General features: G+C 40.5%; 1 protein-coding gene across 3 annotated transcripts in view; it reads right to left on the bottom strand.

The window, feature by feature from the left end:
• The window catches only part of PCYT1B (phosphate cytidylyltransferase 1B, choline), a 148626-nt gene that overhangs the window by 12894 nt on the left and 117748 nt on the right, over positions 1-17984 (bottom strand). For all 3 annotated transcript variants that reach the window (XM_025276004.3, XM_025276003.3, XM_025276005.3), the window contains exons 6-7: positions 15240-15382; positions 12389-12577 (exon numbers count right to left, since the gene is read on the bottom strand). In XM_025276004.3, the coding sequence (XP_025131789.1) occupies positions 12389-12577; positions 15240-15382 (332 nt within the window). The remainder of the gene's footprint in view (positions 1-12388; positions 12578-15239; positions 15383-17984) is intronic.

Consider the following 17984-nt stretch of genomic DNA (forward strand, 5'->3'; position numbering starts at 1 on the left):
TCAGGAAACATTTACTGACAGCACACTATGTATGGTTTGAGGATTAAGCTGTTTTGTTATGAGACTATGATACAGTTTGTGATGTATTTCACTCTCAAAATCATTGCCATTTGGGTTACTCTATGGCAGGAAAATTTTCTCAGTTGCCATCATAACATGGGGTTCAATTTAATCCAAATTCTTGCTGTTTAGTATTTATGATGAAAAGGTTTGTTTTACCAAAGAAGTGGACTGAAATCTACTTTGTTGAGCTAAATATATTTTGAGAGAGCTAATATCATCAACCATCGCATCCCAATCTATAAATTCCAAGAAATTTGGGGATGTGAGATATTAATTTTAGGCCAAGTATTTTCCTTAGATCTTTCAAAGAATACAGAGTTGACTTGCCTTGGAAATCAGGGAAGTTGAAATTCTTTTTGAACTCTGATGGAGCTTCCAAATGTTTATAACTTTGCCACTCTTATATTCCAAAACGTACAATAAAATGAGTTGAATGCTATCCTATATTTCTAAAATCTTTCCACTACAAAGTTTTCCACAGTAGTGTGGTTTCATCTGTTACTTAAAAAATGTTAAGGATTTGATTGGGCTTCATTTCTTATACAGGCTATTAAATCAAATATGGTAGGGTGTATTGGTTATCTGCAGTGTGTACAGATGTTTCTAGTTCCTGATTTTGAAGCTGGCAGCTCCTAGTTATGATTTTAACTTTCATTTCTGATTCTGCAAAGTATGTTACATCACGGGAAAAGAAATGCAAATCAAAACCACAATGAGATATCATGCCAAAGTGGTGAGAATGGCCACCATCAAAAAATGTACAAAGAGTACTGTTGGTAAGAATGTCAATTGTCACAGACTCTATGGAGAAAAACAAGGAGGTTCCTGAAAAACTACAAATAAAGTGTTGTTAAGAAAATAAACTATTAGTTAATTTATTGGAGGGTACAACTGAATTGGAGATTGGAGGTGAAATAAAAAGTACTGGAAACCAACTTGCCTATATCTGGTCCCTTTACCTCTCCTTAGCTCTTAGAACAGTATAGGTCACGATAAGGAAGTCTCCCTAGCTCTCCTTGAGTTCAGTTCAGTTGCTCAGTCATGTCCGACTCTTTGTGAACCCATGGACTACAGCATGCCAGACTTCCCTGTCCATCACCAACTCATGTCCATTGAGTCGGTGATGCCGTCCAGCCATCTCATCCTCTGTCATCTCCTCCTCCTCCTGCCTTCAATCTTTTCCAACATCAGGGTCTTCCAAGGAGTCAGTTCTTTGCATCAGGTGGCCAAAGTATTAGAGTTTTAGCTTTAGCATCACTCCTTCCAATGAATATTCAGGCCTGATTTCCTTTAGGATTGACTGGTTTGATCTCCTTGTAGTCCAAGGGATTCTTAAGAGTCTTCTCCAACACCACAGTTCAAAAGCATCAATTCTTCGGCACTCAGCTTTCTTTATGGTCCAACTCTCACATCCATACATGACTACTGGAAAAACCATAGCTTTGACTAAACAGACTTTTGGGGGCAAAGTAATGTCTCTGGTCATAGCTTTTTTTCCAAGGAGCAAGTGTCTTTTAATTTCATGGCTGCAGTCACCATCTGCAGTGATTTTGGAGCCCAAGAAAATAAAGTCTGACACTGTTTCCATTGTTTCCCCATCTATTTGCCATGAAGTGATGGGACTGGATGCCATGATCTTTGTTTTTTGAATGTTGAATTTTAAGCCAACTTTTTCACTCTCCTCTTTCACTTTCACCAAGAGGCTCTTTAGTTCCTCTTCGCTTTCTGCCATAAGGGTGATGTCATGTGTGTATCTGAGGTTATTGATATTTCTCCCAGCAATCTTGATTCCAGATTGTGCTTCATCCAGCCCAGCATTTTGCATGATGTACTCTGCATATAAGTTAAATAAGCAAGGTGATAATATACAGCCTTGACATACTCCTTTCCCAATTTGGAACCAGTCCATTGTTCCATGTCTGGTTTCAACTGTTGCTTCTTGACCTGCATACAGATTTCTCAGGAGGCAGGTCAGGTCTTCCCATCTCTTGAAGACTTTTCCACAGTTTGCTGTGATCCACACAGTCAAAGGCTTTGGCGTAATCAGTAAAGCAGAGGTATATGTTTTTCTGGAACTCTCTTGCTTTTTTTATGATCCAGCAGATGTTGGCAATTTGATCTCTGGTTCCTCTGCCTTTTCTAAATCCAGCTTGAACATCTGCAAGTTACCAGTTTATGTATTGTTGAAACCTCACTTGGAGAATTTTGAGCATTACTTTGCTGGCATGTTCAGATCAGATCAGATCAGTCACTCAGTCGTGTCCGACTCTTTACGACCCCATGAATCACAGCACGCCAGGCCTCCCTGTCCATCACCAACTCCCGGAGTTCACTCAGACTCAAGTCCATCGAGTCAGCAATGCCATCCAGCCATCTCATCCTCTGTCGTCCCCTTCTCCTCCTGCCCCCAATCCCTCCCAGCATCAGAGTCTTTTCCAATGAGTCAACTCTTCGCATGAGGTGGCCAAAGTACTGGAGCTTCAGCTTTAGCATCATTCCTTCCAAAGAAATCCCAGGGCTGATCTCCTTCAGAATGGACTGGCTGGATCTCCTTGCAGTCCAAGGGACTCTCAAGAGTCTTCTCCAACACCACAGTTCAAAAGCATCAATTCTTCGGCGCTCAGCCTTCTTCACAGTCCAACTCTCACATCCATACATGACCACAGGAAAAACCATAGCCTTAGACTAGACGAACCTTTGTTGGCAAAGTAATGTCTCTGCTTTTGAATATGCTATCTAGGTTGGTCATAACTTTCCTTCCAAGGAGTAAGCGTCTTTTAATTTCATGGCTGCAGTCACCATCTGTAGTGATTTTGGAGCCCAGAAAAATAAAGTCTGACACTGTTTCCACTGTTTCCCCATCTATTTCCCATGAAGTGGTGGGACCGGATGCCATGATCTTCGTTTTCTGAATGTTGAGCTTTAAGCCAACTTTTTCACTCTCCACTTTCACTTTCATCAAGAGGCTTTTGAGTTCCTCTTCACTTTCTGCCATACGGGTGGTGTCGTCTGCATATCTGAGGTTATTGATGTTAGATGAGTGCAATTGTGCAGTAGTTTGAGCATTCTTTGGCATTGCCTTTATTTGGGATTGGAATGAAAACTGACCTTTTCCAGGCCTGTGGCCACTGCTGAGGTTTCCAAATTTGCTGACATATTGAGTGCAGCACTTTCACAGCATCATCTTTTAGGACTTAAAATAGCTCAGCTGGAATTGCATCACCTCCACTAGCTTTGTTCATAGTGATGCTTCCTAAGGCTTACTTGACTTCAGACTCCAGGATGTCTGGCTCTAGGTGAGTGATCACACCATCGCGGTTATCTGGGTCCTGAAGATCTTTTTTTTTTTTTTGAAGATCTTTTTTGTATAGTTCTTCTGTGTATTCTTGCCACCTATTCATAATACCTTCTGCTTCTGTTAGGTCCATACCATTTCCATCCTTTATTGAGCCCATCTTTGCATGAAATGTTCCCTTGTATCTCTAATTTTCTTGAAGAGATCTCTAGTCTTTCCCATTCTATTGTTTTCCTCTGTTTCTTTGCACTGATGACTCAGGAAGGCTTTCTTATCTCTCCTTGCTATTCTTTGGAACTCTGCATTCAGATGGGTATATATTTCCTTTTCTCCTTTACCTTTCACATCTCTTCTTTTCTCAGCTATTTGTAAGGCCTTCTCAGACAACCATTCTGCCTTTTTGCATTTATTTTTCTTGGGGATGGTATTGATCAGTGCCTCCTGTACTATGTCATGAACCTCTGTCCATAGTTCTTCAGGCACTCTGTCTATCAGATCTTATTCCTTGAGTCTGTTTGTCACTTCTATGGTATAATCGTAAGGGATTTGATTTAGGTCATACCTGAATGGTCTAGTGGTTTTCCCTACTTTCTTCAGTGTAAGTCTGAATTTGGCAATAAGGAGTTCATGATTTGAGCCACAGTCAGCTCCCGGTCTTGTTTTTGCTGACTGTATAGAGCTTCTCCATCTTTGGCCGCAAAGAATATAATCAATCTGATTTCAGTGTTGACCATTTGGTGATGTCCATGTGTAGAGTCATCTCTTGTCTTGCTGGAAGAGAGTGTTTTCTATGACCAGTGTGTTCTCTTGGCAAAACTCTGTTAGCCTTTGCCTTGCTTCATTTTGTATTCTAAGGCCAAACTTGTCTGCTACTCCAGATAGCTCTTAATTTCTTACTTTTGCATTCCAGTCCCCTATGATAAACAGGATATCTTTTTTTGGTGTTGGTTCTAGACAGTATTGTAGGTCTTCATAGAACCGTTCAACTTCTTCGGCATTAGTGGTCAGGGCATAGACCTGGATTATTGTGATATTGAATGGGTTGCCTTGGGAACAAACAGATCATTCTGTCATTTTTGAGGCTGCATCCAAGTACTGCATTTGGACTCTTTGTTGTTGATGAGGGCTACTCCGTTTCTTCCAAGGGATTCTTTCCCACAGTAGTAGATATAATGGTCATTTGAATTAAATTCACCCATTCTCATCCATTTTAGTTCACTGATTCCTAAAATGTCTATGTTCGCTCTTGCCATCTCCTATTTGACCACTTCCAATTTGCTTTGATTCATGGACCTAACATTCCAGATTCATATGCGATATTGCTCTTTACAGCATAGGATTTTACTTCCATCACCAGTCACATCCTCAACTGGGTGTTATTTTTGCTTTGGCTCTGTCTCTTCATTCTTTCTGGAGTTGTTTCTCCACTGATCTCCAGTAGCATATTAGGCACCTACGGACCTGGGGAGTTCATCTTTCAGTGTCATATCTTTTTGCCTTTTCATACTGTTCATGGTGTTCTCAAGGCAAGAATACTGAAGTGGTTTGCCATTGCCTTCTCCCGTGGACCAGGTTTTGTCAGAACTCTCCACCATGACCCGTCCATCTTGGATGGCCCTACATGTCATGGCTCATAGTTTCATTGAGTTAGACAAGGCTGTGACCCATGCGATCTGTTTGGTTAGTTTTCTGTGATTGTGCTTTTCATTCTATCTGCCCTCTGATGGATAAGGATAAGAGGCTTATGGAAACTTCCTGATGGGAGAGACTAACTGGGGGGGAAACTGGGTCTTGTTCTGATGGGCGGGGCCATGCTCAGTAAATCTTTAATCCAGTTTTCTGTGTTTGGCTGCTGTTCCCTCCCAGTTGTTTGGCTTGAGGCCAAACTGTTGACTCACACTGCCACCAGAGATTCCTGGACACTCACAGGCAACTCTGACTCAGTCTCCCACTGGACTACAATGTCAAATTCCAGGAGGTTCTAAGTCCCTTTGATGGATCCCCAGGTTGAGAAATCTGTTGTGGGTCGTCTGTTTGGCAGCTCTATGGTGGGGCTAAGGGCGACTGCCTCCAAGAGGGATTCAGCCACACACCGTGTAACCCAGGTCTGCTGTAGTCAGAGACCCTGTCCCACAGCAGGCCACTACTGAACACTATTAAGTCTCCTTAGCTCTCCTTAGAACACTATAGGTCAGAGTAAGTCTCCTTAGCACTCCTTAGAAAACTATAAGTCAGAGTAAGGAAGTCTCCTCAGCTCCCCATAGCTCTCTTTTGCTCTCTTAGCTCTCCTTAGAACACTCTAAGTAAGTTTCCTTAGCTTACTATAGGTCAGAGTAAGAAAGTCTCCTTAGGTCTCCTAAGCTCTCCTTAGCAAATATAGGTCAGAGAAAGTAAGTCACCTTAGCTCTCCTTAGTTCAACTTAGAACACTATAGGTCAGATTATGTAAGTCTCCTTAGCTTGCCTTAGCACTCCTCAGCTCTCCTTAGAACACTATGCTGCTGCTGCTGCTGCTAAGTTGCTTCAGTCATGTCCGACTCTGTGCGACTCCATAGACGGCAGCCACCAGGTTTCCCCGCCCCTGGGATTCTCCAGGCAAGAGTATTGGAGTGGGGTGCCATCACCTTCTCCGTTAGAACACTATAGGTCAGAGTAAATAAGTTTCCTTAGCTCTCCTTGGTTCTCCTCAGAATGCTATAGGTCTGAGTAACTAAGTCTACTCAGCTCTCCATAGATGTCCTTTGAAAACTATAGGTCAGAGTAAGTAATTCTCCCTAGCTCTACATAGCTCTCCTTAGAAAACTATGGGTCAAAGTAAGTCGCCTTAGCTCTCCTTAGAACATTGTAAGTCAGAGCAAGGAAGTCTCCTTAGTTCCTCTTAGCTCCCCTTAGAACACTATAAGTCAGAGTATGTAAGTCTCCTTAGCTTGCCTTAGCACTACATAGCTCTCCTTAGCTCTCCCTAGAACACTACAGGTCAGAGTAACTAAGTCACCTTTGCTCGCCTTAGCTCTCCATAGCTCTCCTTTGAACACGATAAGTCAGAGTAAGTAAGTCTCCTTAGCTTTTCTTAGACCACTATACAACAGAGTAAGCAAGTCTCCTTAGCTTTTCTTAGACCACTATACAACAGAGTAAGTAAGTCTCCTTAGTTCTCCCTTAGCTCGCTTTCCTTAGCTCTCCTCGAGGAATCAAACCCATGACCCCTGCATTGGAAAGCAAAGCCCTCACCACTATACCACCTAGGAACTCCGAAACACTTACCTTCTGCTTCCCTCCTTACTTTCCTAAATTACCCTCACTTTACAAGGTTAGGTTGTGTCCTTGAAAAAGTAGAGATCAACCTGAGTTCCTATAGAACAGACAAGACTTATACACAGAGAGCTTTAGAGGATGACTCATGAGAGCAAAGTATACTGAGTATGCAGATAAACCAGTGACTTAGAAAACTAAGAAAGTTTTCTAAGGTGACTTACTTTCCTAACCTTGCATACCACTTACCGTACTGTTTTACAGTTATCTCTTGATGCATGGGTCTATTTTTCACACTAGCAGGAATACACTAAGCTCCTAAGACCACTTTCATAAACTGTAAAAAATGGTTGCTGAATAAACGTTTAAAGGTAAAATGAAATGTGGGATCCTAAGAAACTTGTGATGTTACAGAATTTTAGGACACTTGTTCCTAGAATTTTTAAAGAACTTTAGAACTCAAATATTAACCAACATGTTAAAAATATATGACCCAAGTCTATTAATGACACCATGTCCTGTAACCCCTTTTACAACTCCTGTCAATACTGTTATCTTAGTTTCTATGGTTATTTATACTTTCTTCCTTTCTTCCCTCCCTTCCTTCAAAGTATTATATTCAATATTGTGTGATAAACCATAATAAAAAGTTAACATTGTAAATAAGCTATATGTCCATAAAATTAGTTATAAAAAACCCTCTTGTTTCCTGCTATGTTGATGTTATTGCTATATTACACAGCCATACAGAGAAACAGTTCTGAGTCAGTTCTAATGAGGTCGATGAACCTAAAGCCTATTATACAGAGTGAAGTAATTCAGAAAGAGAAACATAAATGTGATATATTAACAGATACATATGGAATCTAGAAAGATAGTACTTATGAACCTAGTTGCATGGCGGCAATGGCGATGCAGACATAGAGAACAGACTTATGCACACAGGACAGAAAGGAGAGGGTAGGATAAGTTGATAAATTTAGAGTATCACAGAAACATAAACATTACCATATGTAATGCAAATATGTTTTGTGACGGAGACTATGTTGTATGACACATGGAGCTCAAACTGGTGCTCTTGACAACCTAGAGGGGTGGGAAGGAGGTTCTAGAGGGAGGGGGCATATGTTTACCTGTGGCTGAAACCAACATAATATTGTAAAGCAATTATCCTCAACTAAAAATAAGTAAATTGAAACATTTGGGCAGAAGATCTAAGCAGACATTTCTGAACCCCTGTAAACAAATGAATGCCTACCTGGTTTTTCATTTTTTAAAAACTGCAAGTTGTTTCCTCAGAGCCTGAAAATTAGTTGTGAAAAATGTTAACTATTAAAGTATACACTAGATTAATGAGAAATTTCAAACTTGTTACAGAGACCATGGAATCCCAGATAATTTGATCTGAGCTGAAACCCAGGGAAAATGAAAAGGAACCGGACTCTTGGCTCCTCTGCTCTTGCAAGCTCTCTCTAGAAGTTGTTGAAGGCTCAAGTCGACCCTTGTAAGCCCTCTACCCTCTCTCAGCCTCAGCCAACAAGACAAGGTGGGCCTATGACCGCAGCCTCTATAATCACTTAGAGGCTGCTAGGCTTTTAGCAAAGCATCTCTTCTAACTTCTCAGGTGTTGTTCTTTTAATTGTTTTACTTTTAGATAATGTTATGAACCACCTCCAGTGAGCAAAGAGGCAACAGGGACAACCAATCAATAAAATAATTCAGCCAAAATCAATTTTGTTAGAGACTTCTCATGTTGTACTAGGATATCTAGGCTAATAAAAATTAGGGAAATCAAATGGAATCATTCCGTTTGGCTCTCAAGGGAAAGCTACTTTAAAACTATCTCTTTCAGATATCCCATGCTCTTGGATTGGAAGCATTAGTATTGTTAAAATGACCAGACCCAAAACAATCTACAGATTTAATGTAATCCTTATCATATTACCCATGACATTTTTTTATAGAATACTCTTAAAATTTATGTGGAACAACAAAAGACCTAGAATTCACAAAGCAGTCCTACAGAAAAAGAACAAAGCGGCATGCAGCACCCTCCCAGACTGCAAACGATACTACAATGCTAGAGTAATCAAAACAGAGTGATATTGGCAAAAAAACAGACATATGGATCAATGGAAAGCTCAGAAATAAACCTGCATACATACAATCGATAGTGTATTCTTGCCTCCTTTGTTGAAAATCAGTGTGGAAAAGACAGTCTCTTTAGCAGTGTTGAAATGTTGGAAAACTGCATGCAAACCAATGAAGTTGGAACAAACACACCCTCTCACCATACACAAAAATAAACTCAAATGGGTTATAGACTTAAACATAAGGCATGACATCTTAGAACTCCTAGAAGAGGTCATGAGGCAAATATTCTGACAGAAATCATACCAATGTTTTCCTAGGTCAGTTTCCCAAAAATGCAACCTCTCACCATACACAAAAATAAACTCAAAATGGGTTATAGACTTAAACATAAGGCACGACACCTTAGAACCCCTAGAAGAGGTCATGAGGCAAATATTCTGACAGAAATCATACCAATGTTTTCCTAGGTCAGTTTCCCAAGGCAATAGAAATAAACAAATGAGACCTAATCAAATTTATAAGCTTTTGCACAACAACAGAAACTGTAAAATGAAAAGACAACCTACAGAATAAGAGAAAATATTTGCAAATGATGAGACCAACAAGGGCTTATTTTCCAAAATATGCAAATAGCTAATACAATCTTAGTAACAAAAAAAAATTCAATTCAAAAATGGGAAGAAGACTTAAATAGACATTTCTCCATAAAGGACATATAGATGGTCAAGAGGCAATCACTAATTATTAGAGAAATGCAGATCAAAACTACAATAAGGTAGCACTTCCCACCAGTCAGAATGGCCATCATTAAAAAGTCTACAAATAACAAACACTGAAGGTGTGGAGAAAAAGGAACCCTCTTACACTGTTGCTGGGAATTTTAAGTTGGTGCACCCATTGTGGAAAACAGTTTGGAGTTTCCTCAGAAAACTAACACTTACCATATATGGTCCAGCAATCCCCTCCTGGGCATATATCCAGACAAAACTATAATTCAAAAAGATAGATGCACCCCAGTGTTCCTAGCAGTGCTATTCACAATCGCTAAGTCATGACAACAACCTAAATGTCCATCAAAATAAGAGTGGATAAAGAAGGCATGGTATATACACACACACACACACACATACACAATAAAATACTACTCAGCCATAAACAAAAATGAAATAACACCATTTTCAGCAACATGGACTTAGCACTTATCATACTAAGTGAAGTCAGAAAGACAAATACCATATGATATACTTATATGTGGAATCTAAAATATGACACAAATGAAGCTATCCATGAAATAGAATCACAGAGAGAGAGAATAGATTGGTGATTTCCAAGGGAGGAGGGGGTTGGGGGAGGGATAGAGTGGGAGGTTGGGGTTAGCTGATGTAAGCTTTAAGGCATAAAATGGATAAACATATTCTACTGTATATAGCACAGAGAACAATACTCCTTATCCTAAGATAAACCATAATAAAAAACTATAAAAAAATGTGTGTGTGTGTATAAATGAATTACTTTGCTGTACTGCAGAAATCAACACAACATTGTAAATCAACTATACATCAATTTTTTAAAACAAAGTCTTCCATAGAACCCTCTTTATTAACTCTGCTGATAATACTGGTTATTTACTTCAGAAGTACACACACAATAGAAATACCAGTGGAATCTCCACACTGTTCTCCATAGTGGCTGTACTAGTTTGCATTCCCATCAACAGTGTAAGAGGGTTCCCTTTTCTCCACACCCTCTCCAGCATGTATTGCTTGTAGACTTTTGGATCGCAGCCATTTTGACTGGTGTGAGATGGTACCTCATTATGGTTTTGATTTGTATTTCTCTGATAATGAATGAGTGATGTTGAGCATCTTTTCATGTGTGTGTTAGCCATCTGTATGTCTTCTTGGGAGAAATGTCTGTTTAGTTCTTTGGCCCACTTTTTGATTGGGTCGTTTATTTTTCTGGAATTGAGCTGCATGAGCTGCTTGTATATTTTTGAGATTAATTGTCAGTTGCTTCGTTTGCTATTATTTTCTCCCAGTCTGAATGCTGTCTTTTCATATTGCTTATAGTTTCCTTCATTGTGCAAAAGCTTTTAAGTTTAATTAGGTCCCATTTGTTTATTTTTGCTTTTATTTCCATTACTCTGGGAGGTGGGTCATAAAGGATCCTGCTGTGATTTATGTCAGAGAGTGTTTTGCCTATGTTTTCCTTTAGGAGTTTTATAGTTTCTGGTCTTACATTTAGATCTTTACTCCATTTTTTTTAGATCTTTAATTGAAAGAGACACATGTACCCCAGTGTTCATGATAGCACTATTTACAATAGCTAGGACATGAAAGCAACCTAGATGTCCGGCGGCAGATGAATGGATAAGAAAGCTGTGGTACATATACACAATGGAATATTACTCAGCTATTAAAAAGAACACATTTGAATCAGTTCTAATGAGGTGGATGAAATAGTTCTAATGAATGAATCAGTTCTAATAGGTGGAGCCTATTATACAGAGTGAAGTAAGTCAGGAAAAAAAACTACCAATACAGTATATTAATGCATATATATGGAATTTAGAAAGATGGTAACGATGACCCTATATGTGAGAGAGCAAAAGAGACACAGATATAAAGAACAGACTTTTGAACTCTGTGGGAGAAGGCAAGGGTGGGATGATTTGAGAGAATAGCATTGAAACATGTATATTACCATATATGAAATAGATCACCAGTCCAAGTTCAACGCATGAAACAGGGCACTCAAAGCCAGTGCATTGGGACAACCCTGAGGGGTGGGATGGGGAGGGAGGTGGGAGGGGGGTTCAGGATGGGGGACACATGTACACCCATGGCTGATTCATGTCAATGTATGGCAAAAACCACTACAATATTGTAAAGTAATTACCCTCCAATTAAAATAAATTAATTAATTTTAAAAATAATAAAAATAGAAATGGAGGGGGAAAAAAAGAAATACCAGTGGAGTACAAGGTGGTTTCCAGAATTTTCTTTTCTCTGTCTGTAATTTTCACTCAGAATTCTATATAGAATTTAGGCAAGAGACCCTGTCTGCATTTTCTGTCTCAGTTTTAAGATTCAAATCATGGCCTCCATCCCCTAAGACTTTTATGCCTTATCCCAGCACATATATATCATGGAAAAAACAGGGGCAAATCAGGGCATGATGAGTACAAAGTCTCACCTCTTCTCTCTCTTCCAACCAATGAAAGAGGAGTTCCTGATCACAAAAAGTGATCAAGGCAGCTACATTTCTTTTGCATCCTCTTCCTCTGGTTGATCCAAGAGGCACTGGCCTTGTTTTATAACACAAGATCCATGATGCCACTGACCTACTTCACTCTTACCCATAAGCTATGCATCTGCCAACTGGGAGATTGGGATGAGCTATGAAACCAACCTTTGCAGTAATAGACATTCAGTGACTACCAAATGACTTCAAACAAGAAATAGAAATAGAGAACAGAGTTGGCTTTGGGCACTCCTGGGTGCCATATAGAGAGGAAAAGCAGAAACTAAATAAAGAAGTGCATAGACTTGAAGTCATTTGGGCTAATGCTCAAAGTGGAGGTCACATATTGGACTGACAAAGGACACCCTTGAGTAGGTCCTTGGAAAGGAGGATAAACTGAAAACACCCATTATTGTAGGAAGAAGTGAAATAATTTACATACCCATGCTCCATCAGGCCCGAACAGTTCTAGGAAGTTACCAATGAATTCCCTCGATTTCTCTTCCCACTTCTGAATTAGATCATGACTCTTTTCTTCCACTCTGTTCACAAATTCCTTTGATCTTTCTTCCACGTTTTTGACCTTCTCCTTCATCTTGTCTACCTGGTTTTGGAAGCGGTACTTCTTCTCCTGGTCAAAAATTAAAGGAGAAAGAAAGGGATTTACCCAAAAGGGCTGGGGAGAGATTAGTCACTCACAGATGGTCAGATTTTATTTCAACTTGTGCAGGTTCTTAACCTGAAGAGTCAGGATGCTAGTTTCCAAGGGCTGGATTGATGGGAAGGCCCATCTCTTGTAAGAAAAGTCACTTCTGCTTAGTCGACTTGAATGGGTACAGCAAAGTACAAGTGGCTGTAATGTTCTCTTCCTTGTAAATAGAGTTGAATTCACTTATACAAGAGAACCAAAAGTATCCATTTGCTGTTTATTTTGGATAGATACTAGGTGAATGCATCCCGTCAGTTCTCCTGACACTTAGACAAAAATATGAACTGTACACAGAATGGCCACTCAGAAGCAGCCCGAGTTCTCTATTTTACTGAGACATTGTTAAAACCAATATTGGTTGAAATAAGTGAGCCACTGGCTGGGCCTTAGCACCCATGTATTACACTGAAATTGTCACTGTCATGATATTTCCCATTAAGCTAATGGAAGCACATCAGTTTCCTTGGTAATGAAGAAAATTTTGTTCTGAGCGCTTCTCTGGACTGGGACTTTGTTCATAGCCTTGATGCCGCACTGCTATACCTATGTGCCTAGAAGGCATCAGATGCTGGGCAACTCACCTGCCATCTCTAAACCTCAGTTTTCTCATCTGTAAAATAGGGATAATTACTGTCCCTACCCTACAGGGTTGCTGTAACAGTTAGATCAGATAATGCATGTAAGTACTTGGCACAATGCCTGGCATTTAGTAGAAGTTCAGTGTGTGTTGGCTGTTTGATTACTCGTAAGCAACAGAAGCATTTAATCATGTTACCTGGTGAAAGTGGAATCAAAACCATGGAGATACCATGAAACAAAGGCTCTTTTCCTCCATGAAAGCATAATACATTTCCTCCTTAAGGGGTAATAAGATTTCTCACCTTTCTTCACTATATGGAATTGAAGTCCATTTCATATTTCAGGATTTTTGGAGCCACATACAGTATTGCAAACCTGGCCGGAGTCCCTGATGGAGACTTCACAAACGTCACTGCAGCCTCAGGGCGAGGTGTGCGCCATGTGCTGCAGCCAGCTGTATATAATACAGGCGACTCTCCACTGCTCTCAGGAGCTGCTCGGAACACCAGACTGGGCTCTGGACCAGGGCGCACAAGGCTGGGAGGCTGCTACTGCTTCTGCCTCTACTTTGCTTGAGGGACTTGAGCCAGGTCCCTCTGAACTCAACTTTCCTCATTTTTCTATTGACAAATTCAGGGACTCGGGCTGGTGACTGACCCTCGTCAGGTTCCTGCCACTCGAGGTTCTGTGATTCATCTACACACTCACCCAACACGTGATGCACTCTCTGTGCCACAGCGCAGCTTGTGGTCACAGAAAGGCAACGGGCACATCCACATGGACTACATGGTTCCCTGAGCTAAGTGGCTTATCACAGGCCGTTGAAAGAGCGCGAGCAATAACTTTCAGAAATGGCTCGGCATGCCTGGATGGGTGACTGAATTCAATTTAAAAGAACAGGCAGTTTAATTTATTGAAATAACCAGGGCTTTATGCTCTGTAAGATACCAACTAATCACTTTGACTGAATTCTTTTCAGCCACTTGTTCTGTTTGCCACTTGAACCTGACATTTTCCATTTTTTTGCCCAGTCTGTACGAAGCCACAGAGCCCAGACTCCCAACACTCCCCGCCTCCTGAGGACAACTGATCATCACTGACTTACGATTACTGAATGAACCCTGCCTTATTTGGAGGCACCAATGATTGGTTTGTGTAAGCTGCTGGATAACTGTGGCTGCACATAATTGTAAACATCTAGTTTTGTAGAAAAATCACCGTTTCTATTTTGGGGTGTGTGTGTGGAAATTCTGTATGTGTGGAGAGCTCTTATTTTGTTCACCTCGATCAGCTCCTTGGAGTTCAGGCAAACATGGTCATCCAGACTCACTAGCATCACCTCTAGCAACTGGGCTGCCCTCTTGGCTTTTTAACAGCTTGTTTTGCTTGTTTAAAGATTGTTTTAATGGGTGCTCTATTATTAAACTAACAGCAGCTCTGTGAGAACAATACAGCAGAAATACAAAAGGAAGCCAAAGACTTTGGGCTTTTTTAAAGTGGCTGTAATTTCTCTGGACAAAAAAAAAGCAGCTGTTAAAGTTTCTAATGAGTATCTATAAGGCCTTAATAAAATGAAAATGTAAACCGTTAAAACAAGAAAGCATTTTCTCTGGGTTTAGTTTTTTAGTGCCTCTGTGCTCCTTCCTTCCCTTGGAGCAGAAGACAACTCTTGCTTTTCATGAGGGCAGATCTCTCAGAAACCCTTCACCCAAGTCTGAGAACTCTAAATGGGGAGGTTGGGGTGTGGAAAGGGAGGTGAGGCAGCTCCTTCAAAAAATGTGATGTTCACTCACTACCTGTATGCCTTGGTCAAATAATGTTTGGACATTGGTTTCTCCCTCTATAAAATGGGGTAATAATACATCGTTGGGCTGTTATGTGGACTGAATGAGACAATAAATGTAAAACATCAAGAATATCGAGTGGTGTAAAGTAAGTGATTTGTAAACAGTGCCCGCAGTAGCGTGACGCGCTGGTCCTCAGAGGTGTGGGCTGGCACACTTACATTGATAAAGCTGACATTCAGTTCCTTGGCTGTGTACCCTCTCTGGAGGTTGCGTCGGGCATAAACATCATAGTCACGGACAATCCTGGTGATGATGTCTGATGTTGAGATGCCTTCTGTTCTCTGTGTTGGAACAAACATCCCTGTTCAAATAGAAAAGACAGGATGAAGAAAAAACAACTAAGATGATCTCAGGTGACCCATTTTCTTGAATGACTCTCCTGTCCAGGACAAAGTGGCAGCTCCTAGGTCAGGGTGGTTTTCACATCTGGCCCCAGCCGACTCTGCCAGGTTCAATTCCAGGCACTCCCTACCTGCCACAGACACTGCGTGTTTGTCATACTGGACCCGTTCCCTGGATGCACCAGGCACTCACCTGGCTCTCGGCATTTGCTCATTTCAAGCCCTTCTTTCCTGCCCCAGAAACCCCTTCCCTGCCCACAGCAGCTGCAGAGTAGCTCCTCATCATACAGGGTCCAGTCTTAAGGCTATGCCTCTGGGAAGTCTTTCCTGATGTCACCAGGCAGAATCCACAGCCATTAAAATATAAATTTGACTGCCATTAACAAAAGCATTTTCAGTATCCATTTCCTTGTGGAAAGGGAGCACTCTGAAAGCACAGGCTGTGTCTTGATCATCTTTATGTGTCCAGCACCCAGTTCAGTGCCCCAGTGTCTAGCACATGGAAAGTTCTCGATACATGCAAATTAAATGAGTAAGTGAATGGAGCATAGCAGTCGAGTCAAAGAATTTGTGAGATCACAGCAACTCCCCTTCTTCCCCAGGGAGTTCTGCATCATGTTATAGCAAAGGAAAAGAAGAAGGATGCAGTATTTTTATTGTCTCTGATCTAAAGACATGCCCAGGGGGTGCTCGATGAGAGCACCTCTAAGAGCAATCTACTCTCAATGGTGGTTTCACCACACGAAGGCCTTTTCATCTGTACTCTACTGGGACTGAGAAGAAACAAACAAGCACAGAGGGTGCCAAGTTCTCATAGAACTTCCTTAAAGTCCTCAAAGATATATTTGAGTGTACCAATACAGGGCCATAAAGAAGTCACAAGTGTTATCAAAGACAAGAACCTGGTGAAATAAATATGACATAAATAGATGGAAAGATATATCATGTTCTTGGATAGGAAGAACCTATACTGTCAAAATGCCTATACTACCCAACAAACTCTACAGATTCAATAAAATCCCTATCAAAGTACAAATGGCATTTTTCATAGAACTACAACAGAAATTTTAAATTTGGATGGAGACGCAAAAGACTCCAAATTCTCAAAGCAATCTTGAAAAAGAAAAATGGAGCTGGAGGAATCAAGCTTCCTGACTTCAGACTATACTAGAAAGCTACAGTCATCAAAACAGGATAGTACTGTCACAAAAGCAGATATATAGATCAATGGAGCAGGATAGAAAACTCAGAAATAAACCCACACACCTGTGGTCAATTACTCTATCCAAAGGGGGCAGACTGTACAATGGAGAAAAGACATCCTTGTCAATAAATGGTGCTGGGAAAACTGGACACCTACATGTACCTACATGTAAAAAAATGAAATTAGAACATTCCTTAACACCATGCAAAAATATAAACTCAAAATGGATTAAAATTCCACATCCTGCAAAGCAACTAAGCCTGTGTGAGCCACAACTACTGAGCCCATGCCTTAGAGCCCATGCTCTCCAACAGGAGAAGCCGTGGCAATAAGAAGACTGCACACCACAACTCGAGAGGAGCCCTGCTCACCACAACTAGAGAAAGCTTGCACACAGCAACAAAGGCCCAGTGCAGCCAAACCAAAATTTAAAAAATATTTTTAAAAATGGGCAGAAGATCTAAATAGAGATTTCTCCAAAGACAAACAGATGGCCAAGAGGCACATGAAAAGATGCTCAACATCGCTAACTATTAGAAAAATGCAAATCAAAACTACAACAAGATATCACCTCAGAATGCCCATCATCAAAAAATCTACAAACAGTAAATGCTGGAGTCGGTGTGGAGAAAAGGGGACTGTCCTACACTGTGGATGGGAATGTAAATTGACACAGCCACTATAGAAAGCAGTATGAAGGCCCCTTAAACAACTAAAAATAGACCTACCACATGACCCAGCAGTCCCACTCCTGGGCATCTATCCAGAGAAAACCATGGTTAGAAAAGATACATGCACCCTAAAGTTCATTGAAGCACTATTTACAATAGCCAAGAGATGGAAGCAGCCTAAATGTCCATCAACAGAGAAATGGATAAAGAAGATGTGGTACATATATACAACAGAATATTACTCAGTCATAAAAAGAACAAAATAATGGCATTTGCAGCAACATGAATGGACCTAGAGATTGTCATAAAAAGTGAAGTAAGTCAAACACAGAAAGACAAATATCACATGATAACACTTATATGTAGAATCTAAAAAAAAATGTTGTGTACAGATGAACTCATTGATAAAACAGAAGGAGAGTCACAGATGTAGAAAACAAACTTGTGGTTACCAGGGGATGGAGGGAAGGAATAAATTGAGAGAGTGGGATTGACATATACACCCTACTGTGTATAAAATAGATAACTAAAAACCTGCTGTGTAGCATAGGGAACTGTATTCAATACTCTGGAATGGCCTATATGGGAAAATAGTCTTAAAAAGAGCAGAAATATGTCCACATATAACTGATTCACTTTGCTGTACACCTGAAAATAACACAACATGGTTAATCAACTATACTCCAA

This window comes from Bubalus bubalis, chromosome X (assembly GCF_019923935.1).
Source record: "Bubalus bubalis isolate 160015118507 breed Murrah chromosome X, NDDB_SH_1, whole genome shotgun sequence".
NCBI lineage: Eukaryota > Metazoa > Chordata > Mammalia > Artiodactyla > Bovidae > Bubalus > Bubalus bubalis.